At 44.8% G+C, this 15,424-nt stretch overlaps 1 protein-coding gene across 4 annotated transcripts in view; it reads left to right on the plus strand.

The window, feature by feature from the left end:
• CELF2 (CUGBP, Elav-like family member 2) overlaps nt 1-15,424 on the plus strand; it is a 468,221-nt gene that overhangs the window by 452,231 nt on the left and 566 nt on the right. For 3 of the 4 annotated variants that reach the window (XM_015417989.1, XM_015417991.1, XM_015417992.1), the window contains 3 exons: nt 3,647-3,826; nt 9,091-9,234; nt 14,078-14,249. In XM_015417989.1, coding sequence (XP_015273475.1) covers nt 3,647-3,826; nt 9,091-9,234; nt 14,078-14,205 — 452 coding nt within the window. In that variant the 3' untranslated portion in view covers nt 14,206-14,249. Of the gene's footprint in view, nt 1-3,628; nt 3,827-9,090; nt 9,235-14,077; nt 14,250-15,424 lie in introns of all 4 variants that reach the window. The other variant, XM_015417990.1, reaches the window with a different exon arrangement.

Consider the following 15,424-nt stretch of genomic DNA (forward strand, 5'->3'; position numbering starts at 1 on the left):
ATTTCCCTACCAAGAAGGCCCTTTAAACGATATCCCTTGTGTGATAGGGTCTGAACCGAGATTTAAAGGCGTGAGTTTGCTGCCATCACACGTCGCTTGGCCTTGATTGAAAAAGGAATCGAAAAAGAGAACTTTGATTAACGGGCTTAAGGGCACATTCACATAACAAACGCTTATTAAAGCTGCATCAGTTCGGCTATAATGGTGCTCTGCCCAAAGAACCCTGGAAATTATTACAGTTTTGATGGAGTATGCCGGGAATTTTGTTTGAGATGCCTAACCGCTCTCACAGAACTACATCTCCTAGTGTACTTAGGGAGACAGAATAGCTCTTACAGCGAGGTCCTCTAAGAACCAGGGTGTTTTCACATTTCATTCGGCAACTTGAGCGATAATAATGCAGCAGAAAGAATACATCTTTACTGAAGAGGTTCTCTTTAGTCATCCATAAATAGTGAGAGATGGTAATCTGGATATTTCCTGGGAACCCTAGTGGAACTCGATTCAGAACTCACTAGGGTCCTTTCTGTATTTGCCTGTCACTCCGAACACTCTCAGTGTTCAAGTCGAGGCGATTTAGGTCCACAACAAAACGGCTGTGTGTGTGTGTGTGGAATAAAAAGAAGGTTGAATTCAGTTTTAGTGCAGAACTGAAAGAAACCCCGGATTAAAAAGAAGGCTGAAATCAATTTTAGTGCAGAACTGCTTGGAGGACGCCATGGTTAAAAGGAGACTGCAGAAAGGGCTTAAGAGCTGCCTGATTTCCTGCCAGCAAGTTTGGTGTGATGGTTAAGAGCGGCGGACTCTAATCTGGAGAACTGGGTTTGATTCCCCCACTTCTCCACATGCAACTGCTGCTGTTGTGACCTTGGGCCAGTCACAAGTTCGCTCAGAGCAGTTCTCTCAAGAGCAGTCCTCGAAAGAGCTCTCTCAGCCCCACCCACCTCACAGGGTGTCTGTTGTGGGGAGGGGAAGGGAAAGGAGTTTGCATGCCACTCTGAGACTCCGAGTGAAGGGCGGGGTATAAATCCAATCTCTTCTTCTTCCTGTGGTAAATTAGCAGCTACGGCCAGGTCCATCCTTCAAATTTGTGCACTGATTGGCTGCAACGTTCTACTCAGCCATGACGATGGAGTGGTCAACGTCGATGGGCCATACTGGTCCTATTTGGAAAGGGGGGGAGGAGAATGATCCAGTACCTCATTTCCACTGGAGGATCTATTCCACAATCACGGATGTTATTTTTATTTTTATTTTAAATCCCTAATTATTTATTATGGCGTAGAGTTTTCTTTTTAAAGAGAGTTTCCCAAAAGGCAGTGGGTATAAAATACATCCCTGTTTCCTCCTTGTTTTCTCTTGTCAGCGTTATCTGTCACGGTAAGGTGTCCGGTATAGTCATTCCTTTTCTTTTTTTCTTTCTTTTTTTTTAATCATCCTACCCCCAAACCCTCAAGTTTCAAGTGCAAGACACCTTATTAAGCAAAAGCTGTGGAATATCACAGCTCTGCTAAGTGTTAGCACTGCCTGAATTATACTAATTCCAAAAGGTATAATTTATGCACTGGAAACCCTCTTAATTGGCACAGGCCACGATGGGGCGGTTGTCCTTGATTACCAAGTGCTCATGGGGGGGTACCTTGTGCTAGAAATGTTATAATTGACAAGATAGCCCCCTCCCTCCCCCCTGTCCTGTTAGGATATCACCTTCCTCCTCGATCTGTCAGGACTGCTCCCAGGGGCTTGTGTCAACTGCCAATCCTGTTTTAATTTAGTTCTTCAGCGGACCTTCTCACTTAAAAAAAAAAGAAAAGAAAAAAGGAACAAATTATTTCACAGCCTAACAGAGCTGTTAATTTTTTTTTGTCCCATGGCATTAATTTTATGTAATTGTATTATCTTTCTTGGTACCTTATTCTCTGCCTGTACCGAACACTGAATATTTGGGTGTTATGTTATAAACTCTGGTTATGCTCGTTTCAGCGAGGGAATGCCAGGGGAGAGGCGTTTGATAATTTCTCCCACTGGACATTTTCCCACTGAAAATCCACCTTCAGCTGCTTCTACCCACGGCCCAGTTCCGTGGACATGTTTCTGCATCTCGATCCGCCCCTGGGAAAGGGGACTTAGGAAATGATTTTGAGCTGGGAAACGTGAACACACACACACACAAATCTTCATTAAAGATTAAAGCCAGCTGAGTCTGCTTTTCATTTTTAAAAAATGCTGGAGTTGTGTTACAGGCATACGAATGTTACTTTTATTTACGAGAGACTACAGGAGAAGTGTTCACACCACAGCTAGTGATACTTCTATCACACAACCATCATATCTGTGAAAAACTGTTTCCCATCTACAGCCGTAGGTGTGAATTCCCAGGAGGTGATATACCTGTGTCTGGCTTCGACCACCTCAGACTAATAAGGAGGGCTCATTTCTCCATCAAAACAAAACCTCTCTGCATAGAGAACTGACGTATTATGGAGAAGCGTTCTAGCCTGGTCTTCTCCTTGAAGTACTAGTTTCCTAAGTGGAGGGAATTGTTTTGTATGAAGGAACACCCAACCACATGAATCCCTACCACCACCTGCAGTCTGCAAAGGTATGGCCAAAAAGACGCAGGTTTTATTATCTCAGTGAGAACCTAGATTACAGAATTACTGCAGGCCTAACTACAGCTTGGGAGAAGAGTTCAGGAGTTCCATATTTCCCAGGTTTGAGAGCCAGTTTGGTGTAGTGGTTAAGTGTGCGGACTCTAATCTGGGAGAACCGGGTTTGGTTCCCCACTCCTTCACTTGCACCTGCTGGATGACCTTGGGCAAGCCATAGTTCTGTCAGAGCTGTTCTTGAGAAAGAGCAGTTGCTGTTAAGAGCTCTCTCAGCCCCACCTACCTCACAGGGTGTTTGTTGTGGAGAGGGGAAGGGAAAGGGGTTTGTAAGCCGCTCTGAGACTCCTTTGGGTAGTGAAGGCCGGGGTGTAAATCCAATCTCCTCCTTCTTCAGGTTCATGTGGGCTTGATTCGGATTGGGCCCATGTGGGAGGGGGCACTTTGTCCTCTCCCTGTGGTACACCTATCTTCAGATGGTCCCAAACAGCCACTGTTTTCTTCACTGGAGAGTCCACAGTGTGTTTTCCTACCAGGACCAATAGTGGCTCCCCAGAGCCCATTCACATTGGGGAAATGGTGCATGGGGGTGAGCTCTGCCTCCCCATGTACGGTGGTTCCAATTCAGATCAAGACTGCATCTGACTGGGAAGCATGAAATTCCGGAACACGTCTCTCAAGCTGACCCAGGAACAATCCCCAGGGAAAATATCATGTGTAATCAGGCCTTGTGCGTTGTGTCGACTTGAGCTCGATCGCCCCTATACTTGCCAGGAGCAGTTTGCATGTGAACCTGAGTTGGCGCTGAAGTCGTTCCTAACTGGAGTCTCCGTGTGTGTGCGTGTGTGCGTGTGCATTATCGCTGCTGCTGTCGTCGTTCTCTCTGTGCCATCTGGTGAAGTGTCCGAATTTTTTTGCATGCACGGCCATCGTCATCAGTGTCATATTAATGCCAATGATATTTGGAAAGCACTAATGAACAAGTGCAATTTCTTTTCTCTATTGTTGGGTTTTTTGTAAAGTTGCTCAAATGCTCTCAGGTATGGCCGCCCTGAACGGAGGACTCGGTGCAACAGGCTTGACGAATGGTACAGCTGGCACGATGGATGCCCTCACCCAAGCCTACTCAGGAATTCAGCAGTACGCTGCCGCGGCACTGCCAACATTGTACAGTCAGAGTTTGTTACAACAACAAAGTGCTGCAGGCAGCCAGAAAGAAGGTAAGTCGTTTAGACTGTTTTAAAAAAACCAGGAACTCAAAGACAGGATAACTGTTCTAGAGGGAACCTCAGAATAATCTAAAGAGAGCCAGTTTGGTGTGGTGGTTAAGAGCGCGGACTCTAATCTGGGAGAACTAGGTTTGATTCCCCAATCCTCCACCTGCAGCTGCTGGTGTGACCTTGGGTCAGTCACAAGTTCTTTCAGAGCTGTTCTCTCACGAGCAGTTCTCGAAAGAGCTCTCTCAGCCCCACCTACCTCACAGGGTGTCTGTTGTGGGGAGGGGAAGGGAAAGGAGATTGTAACCTGCTCTGAGACTCCAAGTGAAGGGTGGGGTATAAATCCAGTCTCTTCTTCTAAATTCAGCCTATAGCTAAATTTCTGGCAACCCTACATGGCAGTAATTCTGTGACTGGCCCTCCCCTTCATGGCAGCCATATTGTAGGGCACCCACTCCTCATTCTCAAAATTCCAAAAGTGGTCATATGTGCAACAAGATTGGAGAGCCCTGTGCTAGACCAGCCAAGGAGGATAGAAACCAATTCAAGCTTCCGAATGTTCTTTCTAAGCTTACGGATAACGAGGTGATGATAATGGAAACAACAGAAGAGCTTCATCTAGTTATATTCATGTGACTATGGTTTGTTGGATCCAAGAATGAATCTCCCGAGTCCTCAGGTTCATGTACTCCTTCCTCTCTTCAATGTAGGTTAAGGGTATTCTATTTTGTAACAAACTGCAATGTGTTACAAATTAACAATCTGGACAAAGTGACAAACTGTAGTTTGTTCTTGACTTGTACACAAGAATTTCAAACCGTGATTTGATCCTGATTTAGAACCCTAAAGCAACAAACAAACCAGACTTTGTTATTTCATCCAGTTCAAGTGTCACAACAAATTGTGGTTTGTTGCAGGTTAGGAACTCTTCAGTCTCTGAGCCATGCTTGAGGGGAAGATAGAGTTCGTGAGCTTGGACTTTGGGGGCTTGTTCTTCAGTAAAAATGGTAGGCCTGTAGGGCTGTGTGTACAGTGTTTGTGCATGCAGAATGCACAGAGGATCTGTATACATTTTTTCCCAGTCCCCAAAATCTCATTCATATGCACTTGCTTTGGAAATTTTGCCACCCAGTGTTAATTGGTATGAATACACACATTGCCTAGTAAAGGTAAAGGTAAAGGTTCCCTTGCTCGAAAGCCAGTCGAATCTGACTCTAGGGTTGCGGTGCTCATCTCCGTTTCAAAGCCGAAGAGCCAGCGCTGTCCAAAGACGTTTCCGTGGTCATGTGGCCGGCATGACCATTGCCTACTGCTTTGCAAAACAAGGACACTATAATTAAGGCCAAACGACATCAACATTTTGGTCGTGAGCTGCAGGAAACTTATTCAAGTATCACAGGGCTCACTTGGGATCAGGCCTGCAGTACCAGGGGAGGAAGAACTCCAATTTGCACACATACACAATTTTCCCAAGCTGAAACAGCTAAGAAGCATTATTCCATGTTGCTATGTGGCTGGGTTGGGGGAGTACCAACTCCTGGCCAAACAGATGCAATTTGGCCCTCAAAATATCTCGAAACATGCTTCCTTTCAAAAATGTGCTCTTGCTCAGAATGAGCTTACTGGTACTGTGAAACTGCAGTTTCTGTCACTTGATTGCATTTGGAGGTTAATGACAAGATACATCGTCATTACATCGAAGGGTTCCTTATTTAATTGAGGGTCTTGCGGGGAAGCAAATAAATGATTGATTGCTTCTCACTCAGTGCCAAGAGAGCAAAATAAACCTCAGTAAGTTAACACTGGGAATAAATTAATACTAATTACAAAGTGCTTAATGAAATGAGGGAAGGCTTCTCTCTCTCCCTCCCAGGAATTGTTGTTTTATTTTTCCCCTCCTCATACCCTGGTTTCTGATCAATTTTAGCCTGGAAGGAAAGAGTATCAGGTAGGGATGTGCATTCAGGCCTTCCCAAGTCAAAAATCTACTCGAAAAATAACTTAGCGGTATTTTTCGGGTAGATTTCAGCATCTCAAATGTATTCGAATTTTCTCAGAAAAACCGAAACAGAATTCTCGAAAAAAATCATGGATATATTCGGGAATTGCCAAACAGATACGAAAACAGCAGAGACGCTCCGTGCAGCACAGCAGCTCCCCAGACTGAAAGAGAAGATTGTTCTCGCCAGCTCAGCTTTGCGCTGGCTTTTTACAAAAAATAATATTTTATTCCATTTTCTCAAAAAAGAAAAAAACATAACAAGATGGTACAGTGTGATATAGTATAATAACAAAGATACATCAAGAGCCTGTAAGTTAACCAGATTATATAAATGCTAATGTAGAGATATACCACAGTAAGTAACTCATATTATACTGTTTTATTCTTATTATCTGGCGTTATGCCTCTGTAAGCCGCCCTGAGCCTGCGGGGAGGGCGGGACAGAAATCCAAATAAAATAAATAAATATCTGCCCATATGTTCAAGGTACCTAAATATCTTTCAAAATTACTAGTATCTTTTTTTTAAAAAAATTAACCAGTATTTTTCTTCTCAGGTCTACAGGACCGAGAAAAAACCAGGATTTCTGAAAAATCCTTGATCCAACTACCGCACTGGTATTGGGATCTGGGATTTTTCAGAAATCCTGAAATTTTTAGGTCCAATAAACCTGAACCCGAAAATACCAGTTTAAAATATTTTGCACACCCCTAGTATCAGGTCTGTACAAGAAACTATAGCCTTATTTTCACCACCTTACGGGCCCTAATTGGGCAAAAGATGGGATACAAATGTTCTAAGTAAACTAAAAATTAAAATTATTGTGACATTCAAGCAGCAATGAGCTATAATAATTTTCCAGTAAGAAATGTAGGGCTGTACATGGACATTATTAAAGCTCCAGATTCGATATATATTTTTTGAGTCACATGGGATGTGTTTGTTAGACATCCTTTCTTCAGCTGAATGGGGCCTGCAAGGAGCATCCTGGCCAGAGAAAAAGCTCCGCAACAGCAGATTATCTTCATTATCCATTGGCATGCCCAAGTGCAGGCCTTATAAAAAGTCTTGCCTTAGACTCTGTGTGTGCTTACTAATATTTTGGTGAGAGTGCAGAGCAAAAATAAATGAAAATGACAAGTGCAATCTGTGAATTGAACAAATTTGCTGGTTCGTTTCACTCCTTTCCCGCTCTCCTCCCCCCCCCAAAAAAAAGCCACTGCTGACGATTGGGGAACTCTGCAGAACAGTATATCATGCAGGGGTCTGTCCACAGAACTGCGATTGGGGAACTCTGCAGAACAGTATATCATGCAGGGGTCTGTCCACAGAACTGCGATTGGGGAACTCTGCAGAACAGTATATCATGCAGGGGTCTGTCCACAGAACTGCGATTGGGGAACTCTGCAGAACAGTATATCATGCAGGGGTCTGTCCACAGAACTGCGATTGGGGAACTCTGCAGAACAGTATATCATGCAGGGGTCTGTCCACAGAACTGCGATTGGGGAACTCTGCAGAACAGTATATCATGCAGGGGTCTGTCCACAGAACTGCGATTGGGGAACTCTGCAGAACAGTATATCATGCAGGGGTCTGTCCACAGAACTGCGATTGGGGAACTCTGCAGAACAGTATATCATGCAGGGGTCTGTCCACAGAACTGCGATTGGGGAACTCTGCAGAACAGTATATCATGCAGGGGTCTGTCCACAGAACTGCGATTGGGGAACTCTGCAGAACAGTATATCATGCAGGGGTCTGTCCACAGAACTGCGTATGTCTGCGTGTTGGGAAGAGGGGATTTTGGCCAATTCCCCCTTCTTGCTGCAGCCCCCTCCCCCAAGCCACGTGAAATATTGTTCTGGAAGCCCCTTCCTAAATCCTCAACAACACCTTTTCAGGAGGTACAAGGAGCTGGTGGGGGAATGCAGGAGGGATCCACTTCCACAAACTTCCTGTATTCACAGCAGCTGGAAACAGCCGTGAAGTTATGCTACTAGTAACCGCAGTTTTAAATCAGGATAGCTAATTCTGAACATGGCCCCATCTGTGGATACTTAAATCTGGAGATTGGAGCCATGGACCAACAAAACAGATCTGTCTATAAACCTTAAAAAAAGCCTCAGGTTTGCAGAAAAATCTGAAATCTTAAAAACATACACCAGGGGGGTAAACCCCCACCAAAAAAAAACAAAACAAACCACAATAGAAGCAGCATCTAGAACTTTACGAGCCGAATGCCTTCTGCAGTGGCCACTGTATTGCCAGCCTTCAAGCCTCGGTTTTTGCCAGTAAAAAGTAGGAAGATTGGGTGGGGCCGTTCACAGGGCTGTTTTGGCCTTTGAGGGAGTATTCATTGGGGCCAGGCCTGGCTGTGACCACTGACAGGCCTGGCTATTCACTACCATTCAACAGCAGCCACCACACGAAAACCAGTCCGGTGCAGTGTTTAGAGTGCTGGACTAGGATCCAGGAATTTAGTTCTGCCACAGCAGCTTGCTGGGTGACCTTTGGCCAGTCACTATCAATCAGCCTAATCTGCTTCACAGGGTAGTTTTTGTAAGGATGATGTAAGCTGCTTGGGGTCCTCATTGTGGAGGAAGGCAGGGTATAAATAAAGTTTAAAAAATAATTATTATTATAGCTGAAGATGGGGGGCAGATAAAAGGTAAGTTGGTGGGTTGGGTGGGAAGGAGAAAGGGAAGCAAGGAAAGGTGAGGATCTGGGGGTTGCCAGGAGGAGTGAAAAGCAATAGTATAGATGAGAGGATTCAGGGGAAAATAAAGCGGCCCCCACAAGTCGTTTAAGGTTCCCTACCTTGCAACTGGGTCTGTCCTGGCAGCTGGCACTGCGCAACTCGTCCATAGTTTTCCTGGGGAGAGGCTGCTGGGGCTGGGAAGGAAGGAAAGCTGAAAACTGGGGGGCATAAAAGGTCATTTGGCTGGTCAATGGGAAGGAGAAAAGGAAGCAGAAAAGGAGAGAGGCTATGGGGGCTGTCAGGGAAGGGAATAAAAAGTATTAGGGGGGGAAATGAGAGCCGCCGCCCCCCAATCCTTACAGGTCTCTCACTTGTAATGTTAATTTTATTAACAGCACTCAAGTTAAAACAAGAATATTTGTAATGCAGTTGGTTTTTGACATCCTGGGTATTCGTGTGTAAGGAGGCTGAAATGGAAATGTCCCCATTCCAACCTGTGAATGTTCTCAGTACAAAAGAAAGCAGCTGATTACTTGACGTTTGCTTGTCCATTTTTCCTCAAAGGTCCAGAAGGAGCAAATCTCTTCATTTACCACCTCCCGCAGGAGTTTGGAGACCAGGACATTCTGCAGATGTTCATGCCTTTTGGAAACGTTATTTCTGCTAAAGTCTTCATTGACAAACAGACCAATCTGAGCAAGTGCTTTGGTACGCGACCATTTAGAGCGCAAGGCCGTAGGGAGGCACACAGAAAATAGGGAGGTGTGAATGAATACTGCTGTCCACTCTGCGCAAGTCTGATTTATTTCTAAACTTGTGTTTTTGTGGCTCAAATGTTGCAATGGGGTGGGGATGCTGAAGGTCTGTGTGAAAATGGAGCACCTCTCTAGGGTTGCCAAGTCCGACTTACCTTGCCGGCGGGGGACTCCGGGGTGGCTCCTGGTGTGCACACGCATGCTGCATGCACGTCACAGAAACGTGACGTCATGACGCCGGGCACGCTGGGGGCGGGGCCACGACCATACAAGGGAAAACCATAGTTTTCCCTTGTATGGCCGTGGCCCCGGCCCCAGCGTGCCCGGTGTCATGACGTTACTTCCCTGTGACGTGCACGCTGGGGCGGGGTTCCCCCCAGGGCCCGATTCCCCGACATCTGGGAACGGGCCTCTGGGGTGGGGGGATTTCCGCCCCCCGGGGGGACTTGGCAGCCCTACACCTCTCCCAACCCATCCACTAGCCTGACCACTCCCCAGCTTCTCATAATTCCATCAATGCTTTAAAAAGATCAATTAATTTGAATGTTGGAGCTAGTATAGCAAGCCACTGATTAAGGAACGTACACTATCGAATGGTGTAAAAGCTTGCATATGAACGAGTAATAATAAGAACTTCATGGACATTTATTTTTATATCATACAGCCCTTTGTACTTCCACTGAGGATCCCTAAGAGACACTACAATTAGGGTTGCCAAGTCCATTGCTCCTCGCGGTGGGGGGCTCCCGGACGGCGTCCCGAGCGCAAGCACGTGCCGCATGCACGTCAGCCGGATGTGACGTGATGACGCCGGGCACGCTGGGGGCGGGACCACAGCCATTTGAGGGGAAAACATAGAGTTTCCCCCTCAGATGGCTGTGGCCCCGCCCCCAGCGTGCCCAGCGTCATCACGTCACATCCAGCTGACGTGCACGCCGGGGTGGGGTTCCTCCCGGGGCCCGATTCCGCGGCGGTGGAAATCGGGCCTCCAAAGCGGGGGATTAGCCGCCCCCCGGGGGGACTTGGTAGCCCTAACTACAATAAAAACCAAAGCTGAAAATACTAGGCGCCACAGTGAAATTTCTAGATGCCGTGGCAACCCTGTGGCTGGGATTGGTTGATCCCCATTTCAAAGCATTACGCTTCCAACATGCAGTTGAATCAGTTTTATAAAGAATTTTTTTAAAAAAATGTATTCTGACATGCTCAACAGAGAGTGTCAGATGTATGAAACTAATTATATCCCGTGTGGGGGACCGACATTTTACTGTACAATCAAGCTACATTATTATGGACACCTAATTATTCTCTTTTGTGTAAGAAAATGCTCCACGTTTAACTCATTACTTGCAATTATGTTAAATCCTCTCTCCTGGATTAAGAAAGGCTATGCAATTAGACGGGGGGAGGAGGAGGGGGGTTCCTATGTAGAATTTATAGTACTTGACAAGTCATAATACTCTAAAGAGGCACAACCATGGCTTTGCATTCCTTACTTCCATAAGTGGTGTAAATTTCTATGGAGGGCAGGTTCTTTCTTTCTTTCTTTCTTTCTTTCTTTCTTTCTTTCTTTCTTTCTTTCTTTCTTTCTTTCTTTCTTTCTTTCTTTCTTTCTTTCTTTCTTTCTCAAAATCTATTTCCTTGGCTGCAGAGGGTTCTGGGATAGTTACATGTTAAGCATAACCTGGGAACCTAACTTTTGAAATCCAAAATATTCAGTTCTAGTTTTAATCCGAACCTGCACTTTGAGTCTTTTAAAATTTAGTTTAAATGGGCGAGGGATTTGTATCCCAGGGGTCTGTTCTGTAAACGGTAGTGCTTTCTACCGGCACCAGGAGTCACACATTGGCTTAAGAAGAGCCAATGGAAGAGCCAAGCAACACTGTTAACAGAAATTGGCCCACAGAATCCACCTCAAAGAATCTACAGAGTTAAGAACATTCGTAATAATGGCAGAATGATACTTGAGGGTATTATGCCTCTTTTTTCAGTATTCAGAATTCAGTTCTTTTTTTTTTAATGGCTTATTACAACAAAGTGGGAAAATTAAATAGTACAATGGTAGGAAAAAACATAATTCTAGAAACGAATCAGAAGAAAAGTGTTATTACAAATAATCCAAAGAGTGTAAAGATCACCATATGACCTGGGATCAAATTTAAACAAGATGCTTCAGATTCCATCTACAAAGCTTCCCTGTGTTTTTATTTGTAAATAAACAGCATGGCATATTGGGGTAAGGGTTCCTCCCCACCCTGAGTTGTTTTCCTGGTCTGGTATCCTTCCGCAAAGCAATCGCTATGTTTCCTGTATATTTTCCCCAATGTGGCAAATAGTACCCTGTTTCCCCGAAAATAAGACCTACCCCAAAAATAAGCCCTAGCAGGATTTCTATGCATTTGTGGTATAAGCCCTAGTGTGTCTTCTTGAGGAAAAAAATAAATATAAGACAGTGTCTTATTTTCGGGGAAACACGGTAGCTCACCAAGGCCATTTCTGATAGGAAAACTGCCTGGGCGGGAAGGTTTAAAATCCCCTCTTCCTCCACCACAGTCCCTTTTCTGGATTGGGCCCACACACAGTTGGTAGCTATGAAAAAAAGAATTTTTCGGCTTCAGAAGAGGTTCAGCATTTTCTTCAATTTGACCCTTAGTGAAGCAGAGTTGAGGGTAGAAAGTGCTGTCAAGTCAGAGTCCATTTTTGGTGACCCCTGGTGGGGTTTTCAAGGCAAGAGACATTCAGAGGTGGTTTGCCATTGCCTGCCTCCATGTCATGACCCTGGTATTCCTTGGAGGTCTCCCATCCAAATACTAACTAGGGCCAACCCTGCTTAACTCCCGAGAACTAATAAGATCGGGCTACCCTAGGCCATTCAGATCAGGGCGGTGTACCAGTTCAGGATAGGACTGCAAGACAGGTGGCAGAGGGATCCCTGGTCCTCTCTGGGATCTTCTGCCCTGCACGCTTTGTGCGTGCAGCACAATGACATCACCCAGAAGTGACGTCATTACATCGCTGACATTGGGGGGTGACACTCTAATTTTTGGGCAAAACTCTATGGTTTGTAGCCGATTTTACCAAAGAGTTTTGCCCAAAAACTAGAGTGTCACCAGGCAATGTCGGCAACATGATGACGTCGCTTCTGGGGGATGTCATTACATTGCCTTTTGGGCCAGTTGGGGGTGGGATTTCCCCTGACTGGCCAGCTGGCCGGTGGTGGGGAGGCACCCCGCAAAAGCAGGGGTTCCCCCACCCCCAGCGGGGGTCTTGCAACCCTAGTTCAGGAATGCAAAATGTTTCAAACTGCACATCAATTCATACTGATAGTTTCAGAGGGTAGCCATGTTAGTCTGTAGTAGAAGAGCTAGGTTTGAGTTCAGTAGCACCGTAGAGACCAACAAGATTTCCAGGGTACTAAGCTTTCAAGAGCCAAAGCTCCCTTCATTAGATCTGACAAAGGGAGCTTTGACTCTCAAAAGCTTATACTCCGAAAATCTTGCTGGTCTCTGAAGTGCTCCAGGACTCAAATCTAGATCATCAATTTATACTCTGCCTTAATTTAAGGATAGCTCGAAATGATCTGATCCATACGTGGTGCCTAACCCCTAGAAGTCTGAACGGAATTTAAATGGTTTACATGCACACTTCATTCACACGCTGAAGAATGCCCCAAGGGTAGTGAGAAGTGGTTAGAGATGCAATTAACAACATTACAAGTTATTCACGTAGAAGAAACACAGTGGCCCCAGTCACACGGGCCGGATAACGCGGGGGGGAGGCGTGGCTATTTGTGGCACCGCATTTTAATGCGCCATAACGCGATCCCACGCGTCAGCGGCATACTACGGTTCCTTCCCTCTGTGTCAATGAGGGGCCGGAGGAAAAAGCGGCGCGCCGGCACGATCACACCGAGGCATTCCGGAGGCAGCCCGTGGCAAACCAGTTGCTACTACCTTCGACCAAGTATTTTTTAACTCCGCATTTTCGGCGGTATGCCACGGGTTGGCCACGGGTGCGCTACACCTCCCAGATGTTCTGGTGTGATCGAGCTTGTAAAATCCGCCCGACTATCGTGCCTTCCGCGGGGCAAATGCTCTGTGTGAACAGGGCCAGTGATGGTTTTTTGCTAGAATTTTGTCAGGATATAAGATCAAATGATACACTTTTTTTGCCGAACGGGCTAGTCACAGACAAGAGAGTCCCCACTTGGCATCCGGAACTGTATATGTATCTGGAGTTGTGAGAAAGGATAGGCACAAAAGTTGTGAGGACATGGGGTAAATCAAGCTAGATGTTATCAACCAGGTTGGGGGGGGGGGAATTGCACCATGGGTATGGCAGCACCCCTCTGTTCTTTGTGTTTCACCCGCTGAAAAAAATTACTTTTTTCTTGCAGTGAATGTACTTAAGTTGTCTTTTGCCATCAAGTCATAGCTGACTTATAGCAACCCCATAGGGTTCTCGAGGCAACAGACGTTCAGAGGTGTGGTTTGCCATTGCCTGCCTCCACGTCAGAACCCTGGTATTCCCTGGAGATCTCCTATCTGAATACTAGCCAGAATCAACCCTGCCTAGCTTGTGAGATCTGATGAGATCAGGCTATCCTGAGCTAGCCAGGTCAGGGCAAATGTACTATACCACCAATGATTAAAAATGTTTAATGCCTATTATTGAGGGGGGGGTCCTTCCTTCCCCCCTCTCGCTGAGCTATATCATTTACTTTTGTTCAAACCCTAATTCCTTTTTCTCTTCCATTCCTTCCCCTCCCTCCCCCACCCCCGCCTCGTGTCTTATAGGTTTCGTTAGCTACGACAATCCCGTCTCTGCGCAAGCTGCTATACAGGCTATGAACGGCTTCCAGATCGGAATGAAACGCTTGAAAGTTCAGCTGAAGCGCTCCAAAAATGACAGCAAACCTTACTGATCTTAACCCCAGAAGCTTACTGCTATTAATTTAGATTTCTTAGGGTAAGTCCCTTGAGCAACCCACCCTCCCATGGGGGGGTGGGCATGGTTTGAGGAAGAACATAAGAACACATTGTCAACCATCGCCAAGAGACAGATACTCTTACAAGCCTGCTTCCATTTTCCCCACCCCCACAGTAAAGGAGACTTTACTGACCTAATTGTATAACTTTTGAATTACATGAATTTGAAATACAGATTTAATATATATATATATATATATGCTTAAAAAGAGGGAGAAGAGAAACCTTCTGAAATCTCAATGATTCAGAATTGTTGAGGGTGGGGGAGAAATAGGCCATTTAACTCGCTCAGCCCTGGTGTCCTTAACACATTTGATGGGGATAATAGAAGTATTTGTACATCTGGTCCTAGACTTACCCAAATGGCACCAGCAGTTTACAGGTTAACAATATGGCCTCAGGCCAGATGGAGAACTTACTTCGAAACAACATTACTTAACGTGACTTCGGTTTGTTTTTGATAAGGGGCTTGAATTATTATTATTTTTTGTTCAACTTAACACAATGTTTATGTTATCCTGTTATATACTGGTTGTCTTTATATATATATAAAGACAAATTTATATATATATAAATTTAATTTTTTTTCCTTTTTTGTTTTTTGGTCCTTAAGGGGTTTTTTTTTTAAAGAGCATTAGTGTAAAAAAAAAATAGAGATCTGTTTCTAAAGCTACAGGGTTTAAAATAAATAAGATACTTGATGTTTCTTGAAAGATAAAAAAATTTAATAAATAGTAATACTAATAATAGATAACAAAAAGAAAGCCACAGGCCTGTAAATTTTATTTGTAAAAAAAGCATTTCTATTTTTATACAAAAATTTTTACTGCCTCAGAGGTAATGGAAGTTATTTATTGCCTATTGTTAACTTATTCGATATCTAAAGAGCAGCTCTCTGCCAGCTAGATCCTTTTGAAGTAGTCTCTGGAGTATATGTGCCGAGAATGGGTGCTTTTTCACCGTTGAATCCTACATCTTTTATGGTTCATGCTTTTTTATCCTCTTGTTTGTATTTTGTCTGGTTACCTTGTTCGTAGTATCCATTATCGAGTTTAAAGTTGAGTTGTCTTGATTATTCTCTCTCTCCTACCCACCCCTACACTGCACCTTCCCCTTATGTTACATTTGTTGAAACTGGTTCTTTATCTCCCCCTT

This window comes from Gekko japonicus, unplaced genomic scaffold, assembly GCF_001447785.1.
Source record: "Gekko japonicus isolate JY-2015 unplaced genomic scaffold, Gekko_japonicus_V1.1 scaffold1132, whole genome shotgun sequence".
Taxonomy (NCBI): Eukaryota; Metazoa; Chordata; class Lepidosauria; order Squamata; family Gekkonidae; genus Gekko; species Gekko japonicus.